The 27,398-nt window shown below is 36.8% G+C and overlaps 1 protein-coding gene across 3 annotated transcripts in view; it reads left to right on the forward strand.

Annotated features, from left to right (window-relative positions):
- The window catches only part of ADAMTS20 (ADAM metallopeptidase with thrombospondin type 1 motif 20), a 180,211-nt gene that overhangs the window by 141,221 nt on the left and 11,592 nt on the right, over positions 1-27,398 (forward strand). For 2 of the 3 annotated variants that reach the window (XM_058743069.1, XM_058743071.1), the window contains 8 exons: positions 1,962-2,135; positions 2,217-2,387; positions 6,549-6,749; positions 7,439-7,568; positions 8,221-8,315; positions 8,401-8,495; positions 9,221-9,354; positions 16,934-17,025. In XM_058743069.1, coding sequence (XP_058599052.1) covers positions 1,962-2,135; positions 2,217-2,387; positions 6,549-6,749; positions 7,439-7,568; positions 8,221-8,315; positions 8,401-8,495; positions 9,221-9,354; positions 16,934-17,025 — 1,092 coding nt within the window. The remainder of the gene's footprint in view (positions 1-1,961; positions 2,136-2,216; positions 2,388-6,548; positions 6,750-7,438; positions 7,569-8,220; positions 8,316-8,400; positions 8,496-9,220; positions 9,355-16,933; positions 17,026-27,398) is intronic. The other variant, XM_058743070.1, reaches the window with a different exon arrangement.

A 27,398-nucleotide genomic window follows, 5' to 3' on the forward strand; every position in this document is an offset into this window, starting at 1 on the left:
ATACTGTTCTTCATAAGTTAAAACATATATATAAATTCTCTTTCAAGTCAGTGGTTATTACTTGTACACACAAGAAAGAAAACTAAATTTTCAAGCGCATTTAGAATGAAATGCTGCAACAGTCTGTAAGAGAAATTCAAGTCTACAAGTTCTTAGCTTTTGTGGGATATAAATATTTTTTCATTCATGGTAAATCCATATTCTGCAGGTATATACATTTATTGTTGCAGAAAAAGAAATTTGTTACTCTGAGACTCCTACAGAAACATAAAGTTTGGTGAAGGACCTTATTTTTTTTTTTTTAAGTTTTACTTATTCATTTGAGAGAGACAGAGACAGCATGACTTGAGGATGGGGAGAGAGAGAGAAGGAGAGCGAAATCCCAAGCAGGCTCCACGCTATCAGCGTAGAGTCAGATGCAGGGCTGGAACTCACAAACGGTGGGATCATGACCTAAGCTGAAACCAAGTTGGACGCTTAACTGACTGAGCCACCCAAGTGCCCTTGCAAGACCTGAGTTTTTACCCTAACAATATCACAGGTGGGAACAGTGGGGCAACCCCAGATATTCCTCAGTAGGACTTCCAATCCTTTCGGGAATAACCCAGAGTATGTATGTGTGTGTGTGTATATATATACATATTTCATATATATATATATATATATATATATATATATATATATATATATATATATTTCATATATATATTTCATATATATATTTCATATATATATTTCATATATGTATTTCATATATATATATTTCATATATATATGAAACAAACTCACAAATTTTATCAGTATCACTGGGCGTTCTCCATACTTTATTAATGTTGGCACCACAGCTCTTGGTTGTGGTCAAGCTGTGTTGTAAATATGAGCTGGCATTCTAGAACTGCAAGGGCCCAGAGAGGTTACCAGCTCCTTCCCCATCCCCCAAAGGCAAGGACAGCTTAGGGTAAGGCGTCAGAAAGAACTGAACTTCATCTTGCCTTCTCAATTTTTTTTTAATGTTTATTTATTTTTGAGAGAGAGAGAGAGAGCGTGAGCAGGGGAGGGGCAGAGAGAGGGAGACACAGAATCCAAAGCAGGCTGCAGGCTCTGAGCTGTTAGCACAGAGCCCAATGTGGGGCTAAACTCACGAACCGTAAGATCATGACCTGAGCTTGAAGTCCGACGCTTAACTGACAGAGCCACCAAGGCACCCCTCATCTTGCCTTATAGAGGCAGAAGCACAGGCAAGTGACTTACCATCTCTGAGCCTCAGGTCCTCAACGCTGCTGGTCACAGGTAGAACTGTTGTTAGCAATAAATCTAGGGACACTTCCTATGAAATTTTACAAATAACACAAAATCTTTGAACCGATGAGAAAAAGGAAACCTGAGAGGCTATGGCAAGATTGTCTAAGTTTACAGTTTGTACAATCAGCTTCCCCAAACACTGTCCATTGAAACACAATCATGAATCAACAGATTAGCAAATATTTGGATCCCCAAACTGTAATGGTGCAAGTATAAAGGTGAGCTTAACACAATCTTGGAAATTATTGTTCCTTAAGGGAGATTATGTATATAGTCTCAGGGTTTAAGTCATGTTTAAAAGCAATGTAGTAGAATAGTTTCATTGTGCAGTGAGTTTTATAGATATTAAGAATGTTGAAGTCAGAATAGTTTTCAAACTGGGATGGAGTGTCTGGTATAAATTCTCGTATAGTTTGTCATGGTTTCCATAAGGCTTGAGTAGGTACCGCAATATAAAAATCTATTTGCGTACTTGTATGGATGCTTCACCCCAGACAGCCTTAAAAATACTGATTGCATGTATATTCTACCCAACGCCTGATGTAATGTCAGGCTATGTTTCAAAGAAACAAGAAAATAGGCCATGGCACTCTTTTGCTATCTTTCCCTAATTCGATATTTGCTCGCTAATTGTTCAACTCACTCGGGCGTCTTTGTAGTGCTCTGTGACCTGTGGTCCTGGAGTTCAGCAAAGGGATGTGTACTGTCGGCTGAGAGGCGTTGGTCGGGTGGCTGAAGAAATGTGTGCTGGATCCACCCGGCCTGATTTTCAGCGGCAATGTTGGCGTCAGGACTGCATGCAGTACCAGTGGGTGGCAGGAGAGTGGCTGAACGTGAGTATTGAGAAGTAAACTTTGAGAGACACTGCATAAAAGACTGACAGAAAAAAACCCATTTTGTCATTGCACCTCTAGTGTTCAACATCATGTCATAAAAAAGAGACACATCGGCAAGTGAAGTGCATTGATGCACAAAACATTCAAGTGAATGAGAGTTTCTGTGAACCTTCCACCAGACCTCTTTCAATCAAGAAATGCAGGAACCCTTCCTGCAAGTATATTGTGGTAACAGGAGACTCATCACAGGTAAGGCAAAGAAAAAAGTTAAGAAGTTTTGCTCCTGAGTCTAAAAACAACTGAGTCTAACATTTGATGTGGTTGAAACTGGGTCTAAATTTGTGGGGGCAGATAGTGGTATTCAGAGCAATCTAAGCAATGGAACCACGCATGGATGGTGCAGAGAGAGTAATAGCAGCATGTATGTTCAACTCTAGCTCGGTTCTCAAGTGTCAGTTGGGGCCGACTGTGAAAGCAACCACCAGGAACAGTTTGGCAAACTGGCCCTGCGGAATTGCCTGCTGTTTAAAAACAGCTTTCTGGAGGTATAATTGACAAACAATAGACCACACATATTTGAAGTGTATACACCCATAGAACCATTACCATATTCAAAATGAACAGCATCTCCATCACCCCCCAAATTTTTCTTGTGCGACTTTATAATTCCTTCCCCTCTCCCTTCCAACTACGGATAACCTAATGTGGTTTTCATGTTAGTGATCCCTCACTATATTATTTTGCATTTTCTAGAGTTTTGTGTAAATGGAATCACACCATACGAACTACTTTTTCCTCTCATGATTTTGATGACTTTAAGTATTTTGAGATTCAGTCAGGTTGTACTATGTATCAATAGTTTATTCCTTTTTATTATTGAACATTAATCCAGTTGGATATCTGGATATGGATATCTCCAAGTCCACTAAAATCTTCTGTGATGTCTGATCTGCCATTAATCCCCATGCAGTTTTTTTTTTTCAATCTCAGGAACTATAATTTTTATCTTTAGAAGTTTGATTTCAGCTTTTTTAGATTTTCCATGTCTCTACTTTTTGAGTATGCTACAGTTATTGATAACTTTCTAATGTCCTTCTCTGCTAATTCTAATGTCTATGTGTGTGCACTTACAACTGAGGGAATTTTATTGTGCTCTCAAGTTTGTGCAACCATCACCATGATCTACTGCTAGAACATTTTATCACCCCAAGAGGAAACTCCATATACAATAGTAGTCATTCCTCATTGCCTTCTTCCCCCTGGTTCCAGACAACCACTTACCTGCATTCTACATTGATGGATATTCCTGTTCTGGGCATTTCATATAAATTGAATCAGACAATATGTGGTCTTTTTTATATGGCTTCTTTCACTTAACATGGTATTTTAAGGCTCATCCATGATGTAGTATATATCAGCCATCATTCCTTTTTATGGATGAATAATATTCCATTTTAGGCATATGCTACATTTGGTTTATTCATAAGTTGATGGACATTTGGGTTGAGCCACTTTTGGACTATTCTGAATAATGCTGCTGAGAGCATTTGTTTTCAATTCTCTTGGGCAAATACCTAGGAGTAAAATTGCTGAGTATTATGATAACACTGTTTAACTTTTGAGGAAATGCAAAACTGTTTTCCAAAGTTGCTGCACCATTTTGCAATCCCATCTATTTTACATGCCTGGAATAAATCTCACTTGGTCATGGTGTATAATCCTTTTTATCTGTTTTTGGAACTGTTTTGCTTATGTTTTGTTGAGGACTTTTGTGTCTACATTCATTAGAGATTTTGGTCTCTAGTTTTCTTTCTTTCTTCCTTTCCTTCTTCCTTTTTTTTTTTTTTTCGTCATATCTTTGTCTGTCTAGTTTTGGTATGAGGGCTATACTGGCCTCATAGGATGAATTAGGAAGTGTCCCTTACTCTTCTTTCTTTTGGAACAGTTTTGAAAAGTTTAATGCTAATTCTTCTTTAAACATTTGGTGGAGTTTACCAGTGAAGCCTCTGGTCCTAGGCTTTCCTTTGTGTGAAGTTTATTATTATTATTATTATTATTATTAATATTATTATTAATTCAATCTCTTTTCTTGTTATAGTTCTATTCTTTCTCCCTCCACCCCAGCACATATGGTTGTTGCTGTCTTCTTATTTAATGACTTTTTTTTTTAATTCACTGTAATGTCTGTACTCTTTGTCACATGTAATCACCGAAGTTTTGCTTGATTAGTTTAATTATGAGCTAATGATTGGGTTGAGATTTCCTTAGACACCTGGAACCAATCTCCAGCCTTTGCCAAGAATCTCTGTTTGTGTAGGAACCTTTAACACTCAGCAAGATAATTGACAACTCGTCCTTAAGCTTACTGTCCTGCTTTTGTGCATGGCCTGGATGTCAACCAGAGGTGAAAATGTAGGCCTGTCCCAGGTGCTTCCTGAGCATGTGTGCAGTCCGGGACATGAACTCACTCCTATGCATGTGCACAGCTTTCTAGATTTCTATGAATATATTGGGGCTTTTCACTGCCATTACAGACATCTCATTTCCCAGATTTTCCTCTTAACCTTTTTTTTTAATCTGGCTTATTTTTTGCTCCAACTGTTATCCCTGTTCTGGGAGCTGCAAAGTTAAACAGTGGCTTTTAATTGGGTTTAATAAATGTCCCTAAGGGGAAAAAGGCTTTTAGCACTGAGTCAGGTCAAGTCAAAGAAAGAAAGAAAGAAAGAAGTTAAAGGAAAAGAAAAGAAAAGAGGGAAGAAAGAAAGAAAAAAAGAAAAGAAAGAAAGGAAGGAAAGAAGGAAGGAAGAAAGAAGAAAGAATGAAAGAAAGCCTTGCAGGTGGGATCTTCTAGAAAGCCATCAAGCAATTCAAATTATGACAATTCTGTGGAAAGGGGGATTTGAAAAATGTGCAACCCAGTTGTGCCTCTCTTGTAGCTACCAGGCTGCTCTTTTCACCATGTTTGTAGGGCTGTGGACTTTCAAGGCTACTGTGGAGCCAGAGAGGGGAAAATAGGTGTAGGGTAAGTCAAAACACCACAAAGCTCCCTCTTCATCCTGAAATTTAGGCTTGTTTATTAAATAAATGCTTCCTGGATTGTTGCAAGCCTTTGGTTAATTTCTAGAGTTCTGGGAAAGTTAATTCTGACAAATTTTGCCAGTTTTCTCATTGCTGTTATGGAGGAGAGAATTTTTGGAGGTCCTACTTTTCACTGCACCCTCTTGACCTCTTTTGATAGATGGATTTTCTCCTCATTATGGGTTATATTTTCCTGCTTATTTGCATGCCAGTTAATTTTTTAAATTGCATATTAGACATTATGAATTTTACTTTTTTGGCTGTTGGCTATTTTTTTTTATTCATATGCATATATTTTGAGCTTCATTCTGGAATGAAGTTACTGTCTGGAAACCATTTGATCCTTTCTTGCCTTGCTGTTAAGATTTATTAGGTCAGGCTAGTACAATGCTTAATCTAAGGTTAATTATTCCCCTCTACTGTGGCGAGACCCTTTTGAGTACTCTACCTATTGTCCCATGTATATAAGATTTTCCAGTCTAGCTGGAGGGAACAGGCACTATATTTGGTCTCATGTGAGTACCAGATATAGTCTTTTCTGGTAAGACTTCTGGTTTGTTCATTCTTTGGCCTCGGTTAGTGTCCTCACATGTATGTGTATACTGGTCAGAACCGTGCTGTCCCCTTGTGTTTCCTTTTCTTGTTCCAAGATCTGGAAACTCTCAAAATAGTAGGCTAGAGCAATTATGGGATCATTTGTTTTATTTCCATCTCCCGGGTATCACTATACTTTATTGCCTAATGTCCAATGTCTTAAAAGCCATTGTTTGATACATTTTGTCCAGATGTTTCTGCTGCTTCAGGTTAGAAGGCAACTTAATTCTTGTCACTCCATTATTGCTGGAAACAAATATATTTGCCTATTTTTCATCTTTAATAATATCACTTACCTGTTTTAGTCAAATGGTATTATATATCACAATATATATATTAAGATAAATGTATGCTAACTTATATATAATTACTAGTAAGTTAAGGATAATAAATGTTCTTTATTTTAGATAAGAACCCGTAATATGTTCCATTTCTCTGAAGCTGTGACTTTCAGGAGATAAAGCTTCATCCAATTAAGCTGTTAGCAATGTAATGGAAAACAAAACCAAAAAAGCACAGGCACTACAAATAGACAGTCTAGCTGGAATCTGCATCCTTTCCATTTATTGGTGCAACTCTGGAAATGTTATCCAATGTCTCTGAACATTTGTTTACTCATCTGTAAATGAGGCTAATAAATTAGATTATAGTCCAGTATATATTAAGCACCTGGCAAACACAGGCCCTAATTAAGATTAAGGGCATCTTTTTCTCTCCTTATAATTGTGTATTTTTCAGTGTGCAGGTAACTGCGGATTTAGTTACCGACAAAGGATTACATACTGCATTGCAGTCTGGTCTACTGAGAAATATAAGCTTCATCAGCTTTGGCCTATAGACTATCGAGAATGCCCTGTTCTGCCTTCCCCTCAGGTTTACAAATGCAATTTTAGGAGCTGTTTGCATGTGGCCACTTGGAAAGTTGGAAAATGGAGCAAGGTCAGTATATAATTATGAATTTAAAACCTTTTGAATGAGACTTTCTAGGTTTAGTATGCCTGGTAATCTGCACTGCTAACTAGATTGTCTCATACCACTTTTGTCTAAAAACCATTATCAGTTACTTGTACAAATATCTCTTTTTCTATGCTTGCCTGCTTACAAGCAAGGACCATGACTAATAATTTATTGCTATTCCTCAGAGAACTTGGCACAGTGGTTTGCATTTTGAGTAGATGCTTAAGAAATATTTATTGGTTAAGTGAAGAAGTAAATAGATCAGATGTATGAGTAATGAAAGTCATTGGCACTATATTCCATTCTCTATTTGATAGAAAGCAAGTGAATGAATATTGCCTTGTAATCTTAGCATCTAACCATGAGAAAAAACTTTATAGTCTTAATAACCATCATCAATAATGCTTATCAAGTATTTACAACATACTGTTGATATAACTATACAAAATAAATGAAAAGAAGACAGTAACTGAGAAATAATAGATTCTGGCTCATGCCTAAGGATTACTTTCACCTGTGATTGCCCAGCCTCCAGGATATTTTTGTATCTGCAATAGTTCTAGCCACTATGGATCACCAGTTTGTTCCAAAGGGGCCTAGTCTGAAAGGAGAAAATACAGGTTTACTGGCCTTATTATCTAACATTATCTATCACTGTATCCTGTTCACAGTGCTCAGTGACTTGTGGAGCTGGGAAAATGGAGAGAAGAGTGGAATGCATGTCTATAAATGGTCGGTCCAGTAACTTATGTTTAAAGCGTTTAAAACCAGATTCTCAAAAGAAGTGTTATGTCAATGATTGTAAGTAATAGACTTTAAAAATCTACCTGGTACCTGGATGTTCCTGGGAAATTTTAATTAAAATTTGAAAATAGGGGTGGCTGGGTGGCTCAGTTGGTTGTGTCCAACTTCAGCTCAAGTCATGATCTCATGGTTTGTGGGTTTGAGCCCCACGTCAGGTTCTGTGCTGACAGCTCGGAGCCTGGAGCCTACTTTAGATTCTGTCCTTCCCTCTCTCTCTGTCCCTCCCTGCCCTCTCTCAAAAATAAATAAACAGAAAAAATTTAAATTTTTTTTAATGTTTATTTATTTTTGAGAGAGAGAGAGAGTGTGTGAGTGGAGGAAGGGCAGAGAGAGAGGGAGACACGAATCCAAAGCAGGCTCCAGGCTCTGAGCTGTCAGCCGACAGCCTGACGCGGGGCTTGAACCCACGCACTGTGAGATCATGATCTGAGCTGAAGTTGATCGCTTAACTGACTGAGCCACCCAGGCGTCCCATAAGCAGAAAAAATTTAAAAACAATTTTGAAAATAAATATTTGTAGTAGTCATGGGTTTCACAAAACAAAATGTCTATTTTTTTTCAGAGTATAACAATTTTAGTATGATTGAGCTAAATTCATGCTAAGTTTGTTCTTTGTTCATTATTGATATGTATTCATTTGTCCTTGAAGGTAAAACATTTACCAGCTGCAAAGAAATCCAAGTGAAAAGCAACATTACCATGGATGGTGACTATTACCTTAACATTAAGGGAAGAATAATAAAGGTATTTTGAAAGCAGTTTGTATTTGATTTTAACATTGGCCGTTGACTGGAGAAACCTTTTCTAGATGTTTGTATTTTCCCTCTAGATCTATTGTGCAGGCATGCACTTGGAGAACCCCAAGGAATATATATCATTGGTTAAAGGTGAAGAAGACAACTTTTCTGAAGTATATGGTGTCAGGTATGAGATTTTGGCTTATCTGTGCATTTTTATGGTCCACCAAGAGAATTACAAGTTCTAGCTTTCAGAGTGATACTAGAATAGCTCACAAGTGGGACAAGTAATTTAGGAGCAGGTGAACATGTTAGGACCTAAACCCGATGTTGTTCAGGCCTGTTTAATAAAGACTTGAATATTAACATGGGCTCGCAGAAGGTGAGCTGTGGGACAACAGAGAAGAGTTTAAGAGCTATGTTTATTTTAATAGAAATAAAATTAATAAGGGGTGCCTGGGTGGCTCAGTCAGTTAAGGCGACCAACTCTTGATTTTGGCTCAGGTTGTGATCTCATGGTTTGTAAGTTTGATCCCACATCACGCTCCATGCTGACAGTGCAGAACCTACTTGGGATTCTCCTTCCTCTCTCTCTGCCCTTCCTCAGCTTGTGCGCTCTCGCTCTCTCTCTCTCTCTCTCTCTCAAAAGAAATAAACTTAGAAAAGGAAAGAAAATTAACAATAATAAAAGCTAGGAGAACTATAGCTGAAATATTTTTCCATAAACCATGCTTGAACTTCCCATTGAGAATTAGATGTTAATCTTTGGTGATTTTTACATCTTTCTCATTTAGCTTACTGACACTATAATATTGAAGAAGTGTATCTTTTACTCTCCTACTTCCAAAGTGTACCTTTATCTACATGATGGGATAATTACTGCATACTACAATTATTCTAATGTTGTTTCAGACTACAAAATCCATATGAATGTCCTTTTAATGGAAGTAGGAGGCAAGACTGTGAGTGTAAAAATGACTACCTGGCTGCTGGACACACTGTATTCAGCAAAATAAGAATTGATCTCAGTTCCATGCAAATTAAAAGTAAGTGCTGCAACTCTAAAATGAAAAGCCTCTAGTTGCTAATGAAATTCAAACAATATGCTGGTGTATATGATAGCTAAAGTATAGAGAACGGCCTCACATTGTGCTAGAATTACCTAACTTTTTGAAAGAAGTTATTAGCTACATAATTTCTTAGCAGTGACATGGACCATGGGGATCCTAAATAAAAACATTGTGGTAATGACAGTGATAAGATGTTGCCTTTCCAAGATACAACCCTTTGTCTTAAAATCCTCAATTACATTAAGGGCAAGGAAGTTAATATCCTCAACATAGTTGTATAAGCTTTTTGCAGGGCTTAGAGTGATTATTAACATCAGTTTCAGTTCACAATTTGTCAAGTATTTTCTCATAAATTGTCTCATTTGATCTTTTTTATAACTCTGTACTAGTCAGGGCAGAATTGCACCATATCGTTGCAAGTGATGAAATTAAGATGTACTTATAAAGTTAAGTCACTTGTCTCAATTCATACAGTTAGTAACTGGTGTTTAGAGATAAAGTCTTCACCCACAGATCCCAGATTCTGGACCTGCTGCCTTTCTAGGAAGTAATTCAGAGTATAGCCAAATCAAAACATATTTATAAAACCTGGTACACACTGTATATGAAGCAGCCTGCCATCCTGGAAGTTGCATTCCTACCAGAAAAGGCAAAGAAGTTCATTTCAGAAACAGAAACTGTAAATTGCAATTGAATCACCAGTTTCATAGTTTTATAAACTATGTTTATCAAACCAGTTCATAGTTTTATAAACTATAAAAAGAAACAAAAAAATCATTGAGACAGAGGATGCATGAGTACATCATCTGTAAATCACAGTCATATGATGAACTATTGTTAGTAATAATAGCTACCATTTACTGAACACCCACTGTTACTGCAGTGGGGAAGCATTATACTGTTATGTTTACAATTCTGGAGTTAGAACGTCTGGGAGTAAATTCTTTGCATCCATTTACCAGTTACCTAACTTTGGGCATATCTCTTTAAACCTAAATTCCTTCATCTGTATAGTGAGAAACTGACTCTCAGATTTTTTTCTTCTTCTTCTATCCTTCTTTTTTCCTTTCTGGTGATGATTAAAAGATAATACTTGTAACATACCTATTAAGTGCCTTACATATAGTAAATGCTCTGTAAATACTAGTTGTTATTAATAATGTATGTTGTAGCATTGCTAAGTACATAAGGGGAACTTGGTAACTTATTTGCTGTTTATGAAGTTGCTATAATTCATGACTTTATTGAACAATCCTGCCATTTGCCAGGCATTAGACTGGGTCCTAAGGATAAAATGTTGAATGCATACATTTTCAACTCCCTAGTCTCTCTTTTCTTTCCTCACATTTGGGTGTCAAAAACCAGTCTCAGTTAAATATTTCCTCTCCGATGCACTTGCAACATGAAACATGAGTGTAGTACCTCATCCACTGCTCTCCTCACTGCTCTCACCTAAAATGCATGGCTACTAAGCTCATGAGAATCCTTCATGCTGCTGAGTAATCTTGTTGTCCTCCCCTAGTTTATTCCCACCCCCAACCCCCTAAATGCCGAACATCTTCTCCTCTTGCTGCAAATTTCTCAAATTTCTAACACTTCCACTGTATCTACTCATTGCTAATGATCTTGCTTCCTATCTCACTGAGAAAGTAAGAACACCTGGAAGAGGATTTCTATAACCATGCCATCTGCAACGTACCCAAACCTTTACTTACTGACTTCCTTCTCTCCTGCTTACTGTGGGTGAACTGTTCCTGCTCCCACCTAAGGCAGCTCTCTCTTGTGCTGTAGGCTCATCACATTGTACCCACTCAGGGACATTTCTCAGCACACTTTCTCTTCTCTCTTACATCACCAGTTCTATCTCCATTTCTCTAAATCCAGTGACAAATTTAGTTTTCATCTCACTTGATCTATCAGCAGCATTTTATCCAGGTCCCCATGCTCTCATCACTTTGTGCCTGACCTGGCCACTCTCTCCTGTCTTTCTTACTGTTTCTCGCCTTGACTGGCTACTCTTCATCTTCTACAGCATGTTGAAAAGCTTTAGGACACAGTCACGCCTTGGGAATCTCTTTCTATTTATAGGTTTCAAATGATGGTCCCAAATATATATCTCCAATTTGGACTGTTACCCTAAACTCTAATATTCATCTCTTGACGCAACAAATCCACATGAATGCCTAATAGGCGTCTCAAACTCAAAGTATGCAAAACTTTGCCTTCAGTATTTCTTCCCACATCCACTCCTTCCATCTCAAATTTTTATCATTTCAGTAAATGGCACGTATAGTCTCCCAGTTACTCCAGCTAAAATCTGGCAACATCTTAGCTTCTCCCTTTCTCTCACACCTGCATGCAATCCATTATCAAATTCTGTCAGATGAATCTCTAACATACATGCTACTATGGACTGAATCATGTCTCCCAACATCCATGTGATGAAGCCCTAATCCCCAATGTGATGATATTTGGTAATGGAGAGATAATCGGGTTTAGATAAGGGTAGGGCCCTTATGATGGGATTAATGCCCTTTTAAAAAAAAAGAGAAGACACCAGAGCTCTCTCTCTTGCCATATGAGGACACAGTGAGAAGGGTGACCATATACAAGCTAGAAAGAGGGCCCTCACTGGAACCTGACCCTACGGGCTCACTGACCTACACCTCCCAGCCTCCAGATATTAGAGAAGTGCATTTCTGTTGTTTAAGCCACCCAGTTCATGGTGGTTTGTTAGGGCATCCTGAGCTAAGACACCTATCAAAAATTACTCTCTCCCTACCTCATTGCTGCCATCTTGGTTTGAGTCCACACCATTTTTTCACCTGGGTTATCATGCCTACTAAAATTATAGCATTGCTATTTCAGTATTGCATGACTCTCCCACCTCCTGACCTAGATTCTCAGCAGAGAAGCCAGAGTGATCCTATGAAACATAAGCCATGTCATATCTTATACATTACCCCATTTCATCTTTTTGACAACCTTGAACTCTGATCAAAACTCTCCAAACATTTCCCATCTGACTCAGGAAAATAAAAAATACTTTCAATGGTCAACAAAACTCAACATGATATCTCCACCTCCACACCTCTCTGCTCTCTCTTTCCACACTCTTTCCTTGTTACACTCTGTTGCAGACATACTCGTTTCTTTGCTGTTTCTTGAACCCTTCAAGCATACTCTCGCCTCAAGGCCTTTGCACTTTGTTCTATTTGCCTGGAACAGTTGTGGCATAGTTACCTGTATGGTTTACTCCTTCTTTTGGATTTCTGCTTAGTTTTGTCTTTTTCAATCAGGCCATCCTGGACCAGTCTGCACTCCTAAACTCCCTTTCTCTTCTTGTTTTAATTGATTTAATTTTTCTATAGCAATTATCACCCCTAACATAATGTGGTATTTACTTGATTACCTGTCTTACTCTGGTAGGACTCCGGTTCCATCAGCCTCTATGTCCTCTAATGATGTGTGCTTAGAGTAATTAAAATAATATTCAATATACCATAGGTTCTGAATAAATATTGTTTGAATGAAAAGTTTTCAACTTTCCTCAAGAAACTATCTTGAGAAAATCTTGAAGATAAATTTGAATTAACCAAAGCAGAGAAAAGGAGTTTCAGGAGGAGGGAACATCCTGGAACAAAAGCCTGGAAAATGTGAATCATCTTGGTTTCATTAAAGAACAAAAAATCCAGAGGCACCTGGGTGGCTCAGTCAGTTAAGCATCTGACCTTGGCTCAGGTCATGATCTCATGGTTCATAGCATCGGGCTCTGTGCTGACAGCTCTGAGCCTGGAGCCTGCTTTGGATTCTGTGTCTCCCTCTCTCTCTGCCTCCCCCTGCTGGTGCTCTGTCTCTCTGTCTCTCAAAAAAATAAATAAATAAACATTAACAAATTTTTAAAAAGAATAAAAAGTCCATTTTTCTCCAAGCATAAAATGAATGGATGTTGGGGGATGGTAGCTTGTTAGAGAAGTTCCCAGAGAGCAGATCATGAAGAACAGTGTATACTAACTACACAGTCGAGTTTTATAAGTTATGAGAACCATTGGGTGTAAGTTTCGGCAGGAGGAAAGACACTTGGAAGGAGAACAAATTTTATTCATGAAAATAGTTAAGAAGCTAATATAATAATCCAGATAGAAAGTGATGAGGGCTTAGAGTAGGGACTAGGTTCAGAAGAGAGGGCCTTCAAGAAATTTTTTTTTAATGTTTATTTTATTTTTGAGACAGAGAGAGACAGAGCATGAATGGGGGAGGGGCAGAGAGAGAGGGAGACACAGGATCGGAAGCAGGCTCCGGGCTCCGAGCCATCAGCCCAGAGCCCGACGCGGGGCTCAAACGCACAAACCGTGAGATTGTGACCTGAGCTGAAGTCGGACGCTCAACCGACTGAGCCACCCAGGCGCCCCAAGAAATTTTAAAGAAGTACACTTTTTTAGGATTTTCTAACAGAAGGAATATGGGGATTAGCAGCATACAATATTTAGAAAGATTTCCAGAATAACAGAATGGATGGTAACACAGTTCATTGAGATGAGAAATATAGCAAAATAAATAAGTTTGGAGAAAAAGGTAGTGCATTTAGTTTGGGTATGTTGAGTTGGAGCTATCTGTGGGTTACGAGGGTAATGATGGAGAAGATAGTAGCAAAGCATGCTTGATTTGAAAGTTGTATTTGCTCTGCCTCCGCCCAACCCGTAAGTGCCAGCATAAGCAGTGGTGTGAGGATAAATGTTTAACAACCAGCATTTAACAACCAGGAAATAACATCTGACTTGTAGAATTTGCCAGTGTCTGTAGTTATATATATTTCCACCATGCCAACTTCAAGCTACCAACATGAGCTCATTGTACATGGAGTTGGGAAGAGGCACACCCAACTGGTTCTCATAATTTGGCACAAGCTGACTCTGGCACATAACTGAAAGCCTCCTAGTCTTGGAAACTGCCATTGGTGATGTATTTCCAGCAATGCCCCCTTTGGGATTGCCTTTAGGGGATTGGTGTCATCATAGGGGGCATGCAGTAGTCATGAAAAGTAATGCAGTAGTCATGAAAAATCATGAAAAGTAAAGTGATATAAGTCACACAGAGAAAGACAGATACCATATGTTTTTACTCTTATGTGGATCCTGAGAAATTTAACAGAAGACCATGGGGGAGGGGAAGGGGAAAAAAAAGGTTAGAGAGTGAGGGAGCCAAAACATAAAAGACTCTTAAAACCTAAGAACAAACTGAGGGTTGATGGGGGGTGGGAGGGAAGAGAAGGTGGGTGATGAGTATTGAGGAGGGCACCTGTTGGGATGAGCACTGGGTGTTATAAGGAATCCAATTTGACAATAAATTTCATATTAAAAAAAATTTTTTTAATTAAAAAAAAGTAAAGTGATTTAAAACAACATTAGTGGAGGTGACATCCACTAACTGGAAGACTGTTGATTGAAATATTATTTAAGTGATTCAAGAAAGATTTTAGGGTTCCTTCCAACCTGTTTTTGATCCAATGACTCTCTTTTTGATACTTCATACAGAATCCCCAGCGTTATTGCCAAACAAGTTTTGCTAACAATTTTAGCAAATGTAAGATTCAAAAGAAAATAATACAATGCAGTAATATATACATTATTTACATATACACATATATATGCATAGATACATATATGTATAAATATATGTGGTCTATAAGCACTTAGGTGTTGCTTTGTCATAATTTGTTAAACTTTAATGTTTTTTCTTCTGTAATTTGCTCCTGACCCCACTTTATTTTAGATATTCACTATTATGTAAAATATAATAAGGCATTTCGGTTTTTAAAACTTTTTGATTAATTACTCATGTACCTGCCATTTTTAGGGTAATTTTTGAGATAAACATTTTTTATTTAAAAATTATTTATTGATGGACTTCAAGCTGTATTGCAAAGCTATAATCATCAAGACAGTATGGTACTGGCACAACAGACACTCAGATCATGGAATAGAATAGAGAACCCAGAAATGGACCCACAAATGTATGGCCAACTAATCTTTGACAAAGCAGGAAAGAATATCCAAGGGAATAGAGACAGTCTCTCCAGCAAATGGTGCTGGGAACCTGGAAAGCAACATGCAGAAAAATGAACCTGGACCACTTTCTTATACCGTACACAATAAACTCAAAATGGATGAAAGACCAAAATACAAGACAGGAGGCCATCAAAATCCTTGAGGAGAAAGCAGGCAAAAGCCTCTCTGATCTTGGCCGCAGCAACTTCTTACTCAACACGTCTCCACAGGCAAGGGAAACAAAAGCAAAAATGAACTACTGGGACTTCATCAAAATAAAAAGCTTCTGCACAGCGAAGGAAACAATCAGCCAAACTAAAAGGCAACTGACGGAATGGGAGAAGATATTTGCAAACGACATATCAGATAAAGGGTTAGGATCCAAAGTCTATAAAGACCTTATCAAACTCAACAGCCAAAAAACAATCCGGTGAAGAAATGGGCAAAAGACATGAATAGACACTTCTCCAAAGAAGACATCCAGATGGCCAACTGATACATGAAAAAATGCTCCACATCACTCATCATCAGGGAAATACAAATCAAAACCACAATGAGATACCAGGTTACACCTGTCAGAATGGCTAACATGAACAACTCACGCAACAACAGGCAACAAAATGTATATTTATACATGGCAAGGATGTGGAGAAAGAGGATCTCTTTTGCACTTCTTGTGGGAATGCAAACTGGTGCAGCCACTCTGGAAAACAGTATGGAGGTTCCTCAAAAAATTAAAAATAGAACTACCCTATGACCCAGCAATTGTACTACTAGGTATTTACCCAAGGGATACAGGTGTGCTGTTTCGAAGGGACACATGCACCCCCATGTTTATAGCAGCACTATCAGCAATAGCCAAAGTATGGCAAGAGCCCAAATGTCCATTGATGGAGGAATGGATAAAGAAGATGTGGTGTGTGTGTGTGTGTGTGTGTGTGTGTGTGTGTGTGTGTGTGTATGGTTTCAAATATGAAATCTTGCCATTTGCAACTACATGGATGGAACCAGAGCATATTATGCTATGAGAAATTAGTCAGAGAAAGATAAATATCATATGACTTCACTCATATGAGGATCTTAAGACACAGAACAGATGAACACAAGGAAAGGGAAGCAAAAACAACATAAAAACAGGGAGCAGGACAATACATAAGAGACTCATAAATATGGAGAACAGAGGGTTAGTGGAGAGGTTGTGGGAGGGGGGATGGGCTAAATGGGTAAGGAGCATTAAGGAATCTACTCCTGAAATCATTGTTGCACTATATGCCAACTAACTTGGATGTAAATAAAAAAATTAAATTAAATTTAAAAATACTAAAATAAAAATTATTTATTGAAAACCTGATATGTGTTATGTAGTATAATTTGTAGCATATTTGCTTAAAACTTTGAATTAATTATATAAATATATTTAAGAATGTAATATAAAGACTGTATGCTTTGCAGTGAAGACTGGAAAGTATACAATGCCTCAATACTAAAAAGGTTCATTTATTTTTTAGCCACAGACCTTCTTTTTGCCCAGACAATATTTGGAAAAGCAGTTCCATTTGCCACAGCTGGAGATTGCTATAGTGCTGCCAGATGTCCACAGGTATGTCATGTTTGTTTATTTTTCCTTCACTGTAAAAAAAAAAAAGGATACCCTTTCTTTTAATTTTCTTGACCATAATATTGCAAGAAACATAAGTAAATAGAAAATATGAATTTCCTATATGAATTTTATTTCAAAGGTTATAGATAAATTTTGGAGGAAAAATACCTTTGCCAATTTTAAGTTTGCTTAAGAGGTGTAATAGCGAGGATTTTCAAATTATTCAGAGCCTATTTCTCCTTCCATGATGCATTTTCATTTTTAATCTTTCTACCCAGTCTGTGGAAATGAACGTATGTATATAACAAAGTAAAAAACTGGATCACAAGCTTGTGACTTTCTTATACTTCTGCTAACATTGGCTATATTAGCTGTCTGGGTGTGTACCAGACCCAGAGTAACTTTCTATTATTTGTGAAATAGTATATTTCCATGACTTTATTCTTATTTTATTTTTTATATCCAGAGTTCTCTTCACATACCCTTTATGCCATCTCTGTGATTTCCAGTGTAGAGTATGCTTTCTAGAAGAAATTTACTATCCCATTTTTAGAATTTTTTTTTATTTTAATAAAAAAATGGGGGAGAAAGTAATAGAGGGGGGAGAAGAAGAGAGAGAGAGAAAGAGAGATAGAGGGAGAGAATCTTAAGCAGGCTCCACTCTAAGCACAGGGCCTGTTGCGGCAATCCCAAGACCCTGGAATCATGACCTGAGCTGAAATCAAGAGTCAGGCACTCAACTGACTAAGCCACCCAGGCACCCCTTAACAAGAGATTTTATAGAGTCTATGTGAACAACAGTGTTATGATAAGATGGAGAAATGTAAGCTAGATTAATGTAGCATTGTTAGGCGGATTCATAACTAATTCAAAAATCATGCACAAGAGGTAATAATTATAATATTGATATTTTCAAGAGAAGTGGCTAATGGTTTGCCATAGCCCTCTCGTCTTGGAATTTCCCATTCACTATTTTAACCATCTGACAGAGAAGTTATACTTATGTTAAAAAGAGAAGGCATTTTCTATATTATAAAAGGACACTTAAAGGAGATCAAAAGACACTAGAACTATGGACTCAAATGAATAAGAAAAAATAAATTTCTAAATTTTAGGTACAGAAATGCAAATAGAACATAGTGATGTCATATGAAAAAGACTGAGGTGTTTTATTCAACTACCACAAGTTCAATATGACTCACATAGATTATGGAGTAATTTCTAAACCACCCAGTATAATCATTAAGTACCCAAACACAATATCAACACCAAAAGATTTTAAATCTCTGTCTGGAAAAGGTAAGTTTTTAATCTGTCTAGGAGTGTAGGAGGCAACAACCAGGGGAAAAAAGGAGAGTTTACATTATGTCACATAAGGAAAATAAAGGAAGCTAGGAAAAGAATGGGAACCTATGGTAACTATCTTTAAATATTTAAAGAGCTCCATGAAAGAGGGGTGAGGTCAGTACGTGTTATAGGGCAGAAGATTCCAGCTCAAGCTAAAGAAGGCTTTTGACAAGGGAGAGTTGTCCAGTAAAAAGACCCCCAAGATCTGGGGCCCAAATAAATCACGAATTTTTGCCTATGGTTTTTATAAATTAGTCTTGTATCCTGCAACCCTGTTGAATTCATTTTTTAGTAATAATAATTATTTTCTTGGATTCTTTGGAATTTTCTATATACACAGCAATGCCATCTAGAAATAAAGATAGTTTTACTTCTTCCTTGGCAATCTGGATGCCATTTATTTCTTATTTTGCCTCATCACCCTGCCTAAAACTTCCAGAGCAGTATTAAATGAAAGTGATGAGAGTGGACATACTTGTCTTGTTCCTGATTTTAGGAGAAAAGCATTGAATCCATCATGAAGTGTGTTAGCTGTGGATGTGTTACAGATCCCTTGGATCAAGTTGAGGAAGTGCCCTTCTATTCCTACTTTAAGTGGTTTTATAATGAAAGAATGTTTGTTTTTGAAATACTTCTACATGTATTGAGGCAATCCTGTACCTCTTGTCCATTATTGTGGTGATATGGTATATCGCGCTGGTTGACTATTGTATGTTGAAACAACATTCCTGGGAGAAATCCCATTTGGCCTTGGTGTATATATTTTTTTATATGTTGCTAGATTTGATTTGCTTTGTTGGGAATTTTTCATCTATTTTCATAAGGCATATTGGCCTAATCATTTTCTTTTCTTGTGAGGTCCTTATCCAGTTTTGATATCAGGGAAATATTGGCCTTGTAAAATGAATTGGGAAGTATTCCCTCCACTTCTACTTTTTTGGGAGAGATTGTAAATAATTAATTCTTATTTTTCCTTTTCTAACAATTTTAATTCCAGTTAACATTTAATAGTTAACGTACAGTATTATGTTTCAGGTGTACAGTATAGTGATTCAGCAATTCTATGCATTAGTTAGTGCTCATCATGATAAATGTACTCTTAATCCCCATCACCTATTTCATATGATCATTCCCCTACCCACCTCTCCCCTGGTAACCATCAGTTTGTTCTCTAAAGTTAAGAGTCTGTTTCTTTGTTTGTCTCTCTCTCTCTCTCTTTTTTTCTTTGCTCATTTGTTTTGTTAAATTCCACATATGAGTGAAATCATATGGCATTTGTCATTCTGACCTATTTCAATGAGCATTATACTCTCTGGATCCACCCATGTTGTTGCAAATAAAAAGATTTCATTCTTTTTATGGCTGTGTAATATTCCATTATATATTTCACCTCTTGAGCTGCTTCCATAATTTGGCTATTGTAAATACTGCTGCAAGAAACATAGAGATGCATGGAATCTTTTGAATTAGTGTTTTTGTATTTAGGGATAAATACCCAGTAGTGTGATTACTATATCATAGGGTAGTTCTATTTTTAATTTTTTGAGGAACCTCTATACTGTTTTCCACAGTGGCTGCACCAGTTTGCCTTTTTACCAACTGTACTCTCTTTTTCTCCACAACCTTGCAAATGCCTGTTGTTTCTTGTGTTGTTGATTTTAGCCAATCTGTTAAGTATGAGGTGATATGTCATTGTGGTTTTTATTTGCATTTTCTTGATTATGAGGGATGATGAGCATCTTTTCATGTGTCTGTTGGTCATCTGTATGTCTTCGTTGGAGAAATGTTTTTTCATGCCTTTTGCTATTTGCTCTTGGGTTTTTTTTGTTTGTTTGGTGTTGAGTTGTGTAAGTTTTTTGGATACTAACCCGTTGTTAGATACGTCATTTACAAATACCTTCTCCCATTCAGTAGCCTTTTAGTTTTGTTGATTGTTTCCTTTGCTATGCAGAAACTTTGTATTTTGATGTCATACCAATAGTTTATTTTTGCTTTTGTTTTCTTGCCTCAGGAGACATATCTAGAAAAATGTTGCTACAGTCAATGTGAGAGAAACTACTGCCTATGCACTCTTAAAGGGTTTTTATGGTTTCAGGCCTCACATTTAGGTCCTTAATCCATTTTGAATTTATTTTTGGTATAGTGCAAATCCTTCCTTTGCATGTAGCTATCCAGTTTTCCCTGAACCATTTGTTGAAGACACATTCTTTTTCCCATTGCTTATTCATTCCTCCTCTGTCAAAGATTAATTGAACATATAATCTTGGGTTTATTTCTGGGTTTTCTCTTCTATTCCATTGATCTATGGACCTATTTTTGTGTCAGTACCAGTAATATAACTTGAAATCTGGAACTGTAATACCTCTAGTTTTGTTTCTCCTTTTTAAGATTGCTTTGGCTATTCAACAAATTATAGGATTGTTTGTTCTATGTTTATGAAAAATGCTGGTGGCATTTCGATAGGGATTTCATTAAATCTGTAGATTGCTTTGGGTAGTGTAGACATTTTAACAATATCTGTTCTCCAAACCCATGAGCATGGAATCTTTCAATTTTTTGTGTTGTCTTCAACTTCTTCAGTGTTTTCTGGTTTTCAGAGTAGAGGTCTTTTACTTCTTTGTTCCTAGATATTTTATTGTTTTTGGTGCAAATGCGATTGGGATTATTTTCTTAATTTGACTTTTAGCTACTTCATTATTAGTATATAAGAATGTAACAGGTTTCTATACATTGATTTTGTATCCTGTGACTTTACTGAACTCATTTATCAGTTATAGTAGTATTTTGGTGGAGTCTTTAGGGTTTTCTGAACATAGTCTCATGTCATCTGCAAATAGTGAGAGTTTTACTTCTTCCTTACCAATTTGGATGCCTGTTATTTCTTTTTGTTGTCTGATTGCTATGACTAGGACATCCAGTACTATGTTGAATGAAAGTAGTGAGAGTGGACATCCTTGTCATGTTCCTGGTGTTTGGGGAAAAGCTCTCAGTTTTTCACTATTGAGTATAATGTTGGCTATGTATTTTTCACATGAGGCCTTTATTATGTTGAAGTATGTTCCCTTTAGACTTACTTTGCAGATTTTTTTTATTATTATGAATGGATATTGTACTTTGTGAAATGCTTTTTCTGCATCTATTGAAATAATCATATGGTTTTTATCCTTTCTTTGTTGATATGATGTATCATGTTGATTGTTTTTTTGAATATTGAACCACAATTGCATCCCAGGAATAAATCCCACGTGATCCTGGTGAATGATTTTTTAAATTATTGTTGGATTCTGTTTGCTAGTATTTTGTTGAATATTTTTGCATTATGTTCATGAGAGATATTGGCCTATAGTTCTCCTTTTTTGTGGTGTCTTTTTGGTATCAGGCTGATACTAGCATTATAGAATGAACTTGGAAGCTTTCCTTCCTCTTGTATTTTTAGGAATAGTTTGAGAAGTTTAATTCTTTGAATATTTGGTAGAATTCAACTGTTAAGCATCTGGTCCTGAATTTTTGGTTTTGGGAGTTTTTTGATTATTGGTTCCATTTTATTTCTGGTAATTGGTTTGTTCAAATATTCTATTTCTTCTTGCTTTAGTGTTGGTAGGTTATATGTTTCTAAGAACAAAGAGACCAACACCTGATTTTGTTGATTTTCTCTTTTTTATTTATTTCAGCAAATTTTAGTCTGTTCTTTACTATTTCTTTATTTCTGTTTGCTTTAGATTTAATTTGTTCTTTTTCCAGTGTCTTAAGGTGGAAGGTTAGGTTATTGATATATCTTTTTTCTCTTTTGATATAGGCATTTACAACTTTAAATTTCCCCTTATGCACTTATTTTGCTGCATCCTCTGAGTTTTGGTGTGTGGTGTATTTATTTCCATTCATCTTAAAGTATTTTCCATTATCACCTGTGAGGTCTTGTTTGACTTATTGGTTCTTTAAGAGTGTAGTCTGAGGGATTCCTGGGTGGCTCAGTCGGTTAAGTGTCTGACTCTTGATTTCGTGGTCAGATTGTCATCTCAGGGTCATGAAATTGAGCCCCACATTGGGCTCCATGCTGGTCATGGAGACTGCTTAAGATTCTGTCTCTCCCTCTACTGTTTGTGCTCTCTCTCTCTCTAAAAAAAATGTAGTGTTTGAGTCCCACATATTTGTGAGTTTTCCAAATTTACCTCTGTTACTGAGTTCTTTCCATTGTGATTGGAAAATACACTTTGTATTCTTCATTCTCTCAAATGCACTAAGTCTTGTTTTATGGTATAACATATGGCTATTCTGGAAAATGTTCAATATGTGGTTGGAAAGAATGTGTATTCTGTTGTTGGTGAAATGTTCTATACATATTTGTCAGGCCTTGTTGGTTTGAAGTATTGTTCAACTTTTCCATTCCCTTGTTTATCTTCTGCCTAGCTGTTCTAGTCACTGAAATTTTGCAACTATTATTGTTGAATTGTCTATTTCTCACTTTAGTCTTATTTCATTTACTTGGTATTTTATTCATTTACCATGGGGTTTTTATATATGATCATGATTATAATTGTCATAATTTCCTGATATATTGACACTTTTGTCATTATAAAATGTTCTTTATCTGAAGCAGCATTTTTTTGTTTGTTTGTTTGTTTTAAAGGTCTAATTTATCTGACATTAGAATGGCTGCTCAGCTCATAGATAGTACATGATATATAATTTTATCCCATTTGCTTTTAACCTATTTATATCTTTGGATCTTAAGAGTATCTTCTATAGAGAGCACTTTATTGGATCTCTGCCTTTGAATTGAGTTGTTTGATGATATTGATGTACCATTTTACTTTTTGTTTTCTGTATGTCTGAAGTTGTTTTTGTTCCTCTATTCCTTCTTTACCACTTTTTTTAATTGAATGTTTTTGAGTGTAACGTTTAATTTCCTTAATAATTTTTTCACTATATTTTTTGAATTGTTTTCTTACTTGCTGCTTAAGGGGTTACAATATACATCTTAACTTATCAGAATTGACTTCAGATTTACACTACCTAATTTTGAGTGAAATATAGGAAATTACTCCTTTATATGCTCTATTTCCTCTTCCCACTTTTGGTGTTATATTTGTTACATGACCTACATATGTAAAAATCCACATTACGTTTTTATAATAACTTTCTATAATTTTATGATTTTTAGAGAATATGAGAGAAGTAATGAGAGGAATTACATATTCATAGAGCTTTTTATGTAAACCTTTTTATTTAGCATTTCTAGTTTTCTTCTTTTCTTCCTGTGGATTTGATTTATTGGCTGGTGTTATTATTTCCTTACTCTCAAAGAGCTTTGCTTCCACCTGCCTCATTTTTGCTATTATTATCAAATATATTACATTTCTATATATTATAGGTCAATAATATAATCATATACTTATTGGTTTATAAAATTGTTTTAAAATAAGTTAAGGGAAGAAAGGAAAAGAAAGATGCAATCATAATGTCTTTTATAATTACTTAGACAATTACCTTTGCCAGTACTCTTTGGTTGTTTTGTATTAATGTCTGGTGTTACTTGATTTCAGCTTGACGAACTTCCTTTAGCATGTCTTATAAAATAGGTCTACTAGTGACAAATCCTCTCTGTTTTGTTTATTTTGAAAGTTTTCATTTGGCCTTCGTTCTTGAAAGATTGGTTTGCTTGTTATAAAATTCTCAACTTACACTTTTTATTTTTCAGCACTTTAAATATGTTACCCGACTGTCTTCTAGCTTATAGATAAAAACATGGAGGTCAGCTATGTATCTTATTGGGGTTCTTATGTATGTGGTTATTTATCTCTTGATGCTTTCAGATTTTCTCTTTGTCTTTGACTTTCATCTTTACTGTCACATATTTGGATGTGGATCTCTGTGTATCTACCAAACTTGAAATCTATTGAGTTTCTTGGATGTATAGATTAATGTGTTTCACCAAATTTGGAAATTTCAGACATTATTTATTCAAATATATTCTCTGCTCCTGTATCTCTCCCTTCCTTCTGGTACTTGCATTATGCATATGTAGGTGTACTTAATGGTGTATCCATTTGTTTCTCTGAGGCTCTGTTCATTTTTTCTTAATGCTTTTTTTCTCTCTGTTCTTCAGATTATGTAATCACTATTGATACCTGCTCAAGTTTGCTAATTCTTTCTTCTGCCTGCTTCAATCTACTGTTTGAGCCCCTATAGTGATTTCTTTTGTTATTGTACATTTTAACTCCAGAAGTGTCCTTTTGCTCTTTATCTAAATGTAACTTCTGTCTCTGTATTGATATTCTCTATATGATGAGACATTATTATCATACCTTTCTTTAAAACATGGTTTTCTTTAGTTCTTTGAACGTGTTTATAATAGCGGCTTTGAAGTCTTTATCTGCTCAGCCAGACATGTGAAACCTGTCAAAGGCAGTTTCTATTGACTTTTCCCCTGAATGAGTCATCCTTTCCAATTTCTTTGCATATCTCAGTTTTATCTTGAAAACCAAGCATTTTAGGTAATGTATTTTAGTAACTATGGACACTAAATCTCCTCTCCCCTCTCCTCTAGGACTTGTTTGCTTGCTTGTTTGTTTGCTTAGCTCCTTGGCTGGATGATTTTGGTGACATCTATTTTCTCTGTAGTGTGCAGTCTTTGATGTCACTCCTTGGATGGCACAGCCTTGGACATGTACAGTCACTCTAATCCTCCTGGAATGATAATGTTTTTAGCTGAGATCTCTTTGTCTCTTTCCCAACTCTCCATGAAGTTTTTTTTTTTAATTTTTTTTTTAACATTTATTTATTTTTGAGAGAGACAGAGTGTGAGCAGGGGAGGGGCAGAGAGAGAGGGAGACACAGAATCCGAAGCAGGCTCCAGGCTCCGAGCTGTCAACACAGAACCCAACGCGGGGCTCGAACTCACGGACAGTGAGATCATGACCTGAGCTGAAGTCAGACGCTTAACTGAGTGAGCCACCCAGGTGCCCCAAGTTTTTATTTTTATTCCTAGTTTGTGCATTAACTTTTTTAAAATTTAAATTCGAATTAGTTAACATACAGTGTAGCCTTGGCTTCAAGAGTAGAACCCAGTGATTCATTGCAGAAGTGCCCTCCTTAATGCCTATCACCCATTTAACCCATTCTCCTCCTACTTACTCCCTCCCAAAACCCCCACTTTGTTCTCTGTATTTAAGAGTCTCTTCACACCTGTCAGAATGGCTAAATTAACAGCTCCAGAAACAACAGATGTTGGCACAGATGCGGAGAAAGGGGAACATTTTTGCACTATTGGTGGGAATGCAAACTGGTGCAGCCAGTCTGGAAAACAGTATGGAGGTTCCTCAAAAAATTAAAACTAGAACTAACCTATGAACCAGCAATTGCACTACTAGGAATTTATCCAAAGGATACAAAAATCCATTACGTTTTTAAGCTGGTCTGAATCTATTGATATCATACTCAGCTCTTAGACTCCATTAATTGCTAGATGATTGCTATATTCTTTCAATAACATCTTGGAGGAGTAAATTACTCCATGGACTAATCCAACTAAATTCAAGCCCTCTGGCGAGGGTAGTATTATAGGACAAGTCAGACCTCAAGAGGAGCCCTTCTTAACTGTCTCTTGCCTTGGTTCTCTCTGTTAAACTTCAATTTGATCTACCATTTTCCTTGTTGCTCTCATTGAGCTATCACCACTCCCTTTTTAGCTGTGTGTCATTAAAATCTTGTTTTCAGTTGCATCTTTAGTCTTGAAATTCTCCTATTTCTTTCTCAAATAAGCTCATACTCCTTAGAAAAAGCTATGGAACACTCCGACCTTAACATCATGACTCTATCCCAAGGAAAAAACTTTACACTGGTTCTGTGGATCTAAGGATAGGGCCAACTTCTCAGAGTAATAATCCTACTTTTTAATAAGCAGGATCCTGAGTCATAGCAGTAACCCCTGCTCTTCTTGGCTTGCCCTTCTCAGCATAGAACCTCTGCCCTACCAGTGATTTTGAATGGGGATGATTGGAGCCTTGTGTTCTTGGCCAATCATGCCTGGGGTAGATCTTCTGTTTTATGAGTAGGGAGTGAGTGGTGGATGGGAGCTTAGCTATTCTCATCTGTAATAGAGCTTCTGTGGCACAGAACTTCATGAAATGAGAATTGCTGGCAGTTTTCCCCTCCCAGGGAGAAAACTTAACCTTAACAGAATGCTGGAGAAATGGAGCCTTGTGTTCCTGTCAAGACTAAAACTGTCATCTTGCTGAGGTAAGAGTAAAGGGCAGGTCATGGTTCAAATGTCATAGACATTCCCTCTTCTTACTCAGATATAGTAGATTTTTTGTGAATAAATATTTTTCCATTTGTTGTATAACCTTAGGATAATTTCTAGAGACCTTAAATGGTTGTTGTATTTCATAATTTTTATGAGTTATGGTTTTGTTGAAGAGTGAAGCCACAGAGCTCCTCAAGTTGCCATTCCAGAAGCACTTCCTCTCTTGGTCATATTTTAAAGGTAGATAACTTGGCAGAGAGGGCTCATATTCTCATTCAATCTTTGAAGCTGGCTAGCTCCATGCATGTCCATTCTTCTCCTTTTCTCCTTCATTCATATCGGTCCATCACATAATTGGTCTACTTCCCAGAATGTGACTCTCTGACCCACATCTTCTATTCAGTTCTTTTCCCAGGACAGTCCTTACCTTGATGAACTCCCCCTTATGAAGCCTGACACTGTGTTCTAAAGTCTTCAGACACCTGTTCTAAAGTCAAGGATGTGTAATCTAAACCTTTTAGCATTCTCAGCAATTTTTTTAATCCATATGGATTTTTTTAAATTTATTTTTTATTTATTTTTTTAAAGGTTTTTTTAAAATGTTTGTTTATTTTTAAGAGAGAGAGAGAGAGTGGGGGACGGGCAGAGAGGGAGGGGAACAGAGGATCTAAAGTGGACTGTGAGCTGACAGCAGAAAGCCTGATGCGGGGCTTGAAACCACAAACCATGAGATCATGACTTGAGCTGAAGTCAGAGGCTCAACCGACTGAGCCACCAAGTG

This window comes from Neofelis nebulosa, chromosome 8 (genome assembly GCF_028018385.1).
Source record: "Neofelis nebulosa isolate mNeoNeb1 chromosome 8, mNeoNeb1.pri, whole genome shotgun sequence".
Classification (NCBI taxonomy): domain Eukaryota; kingdom Metazoa; phylum Chordata; class Mammalia; order Carnivora; family Felidae; genus Neofelis; species Neofelis nebulosa.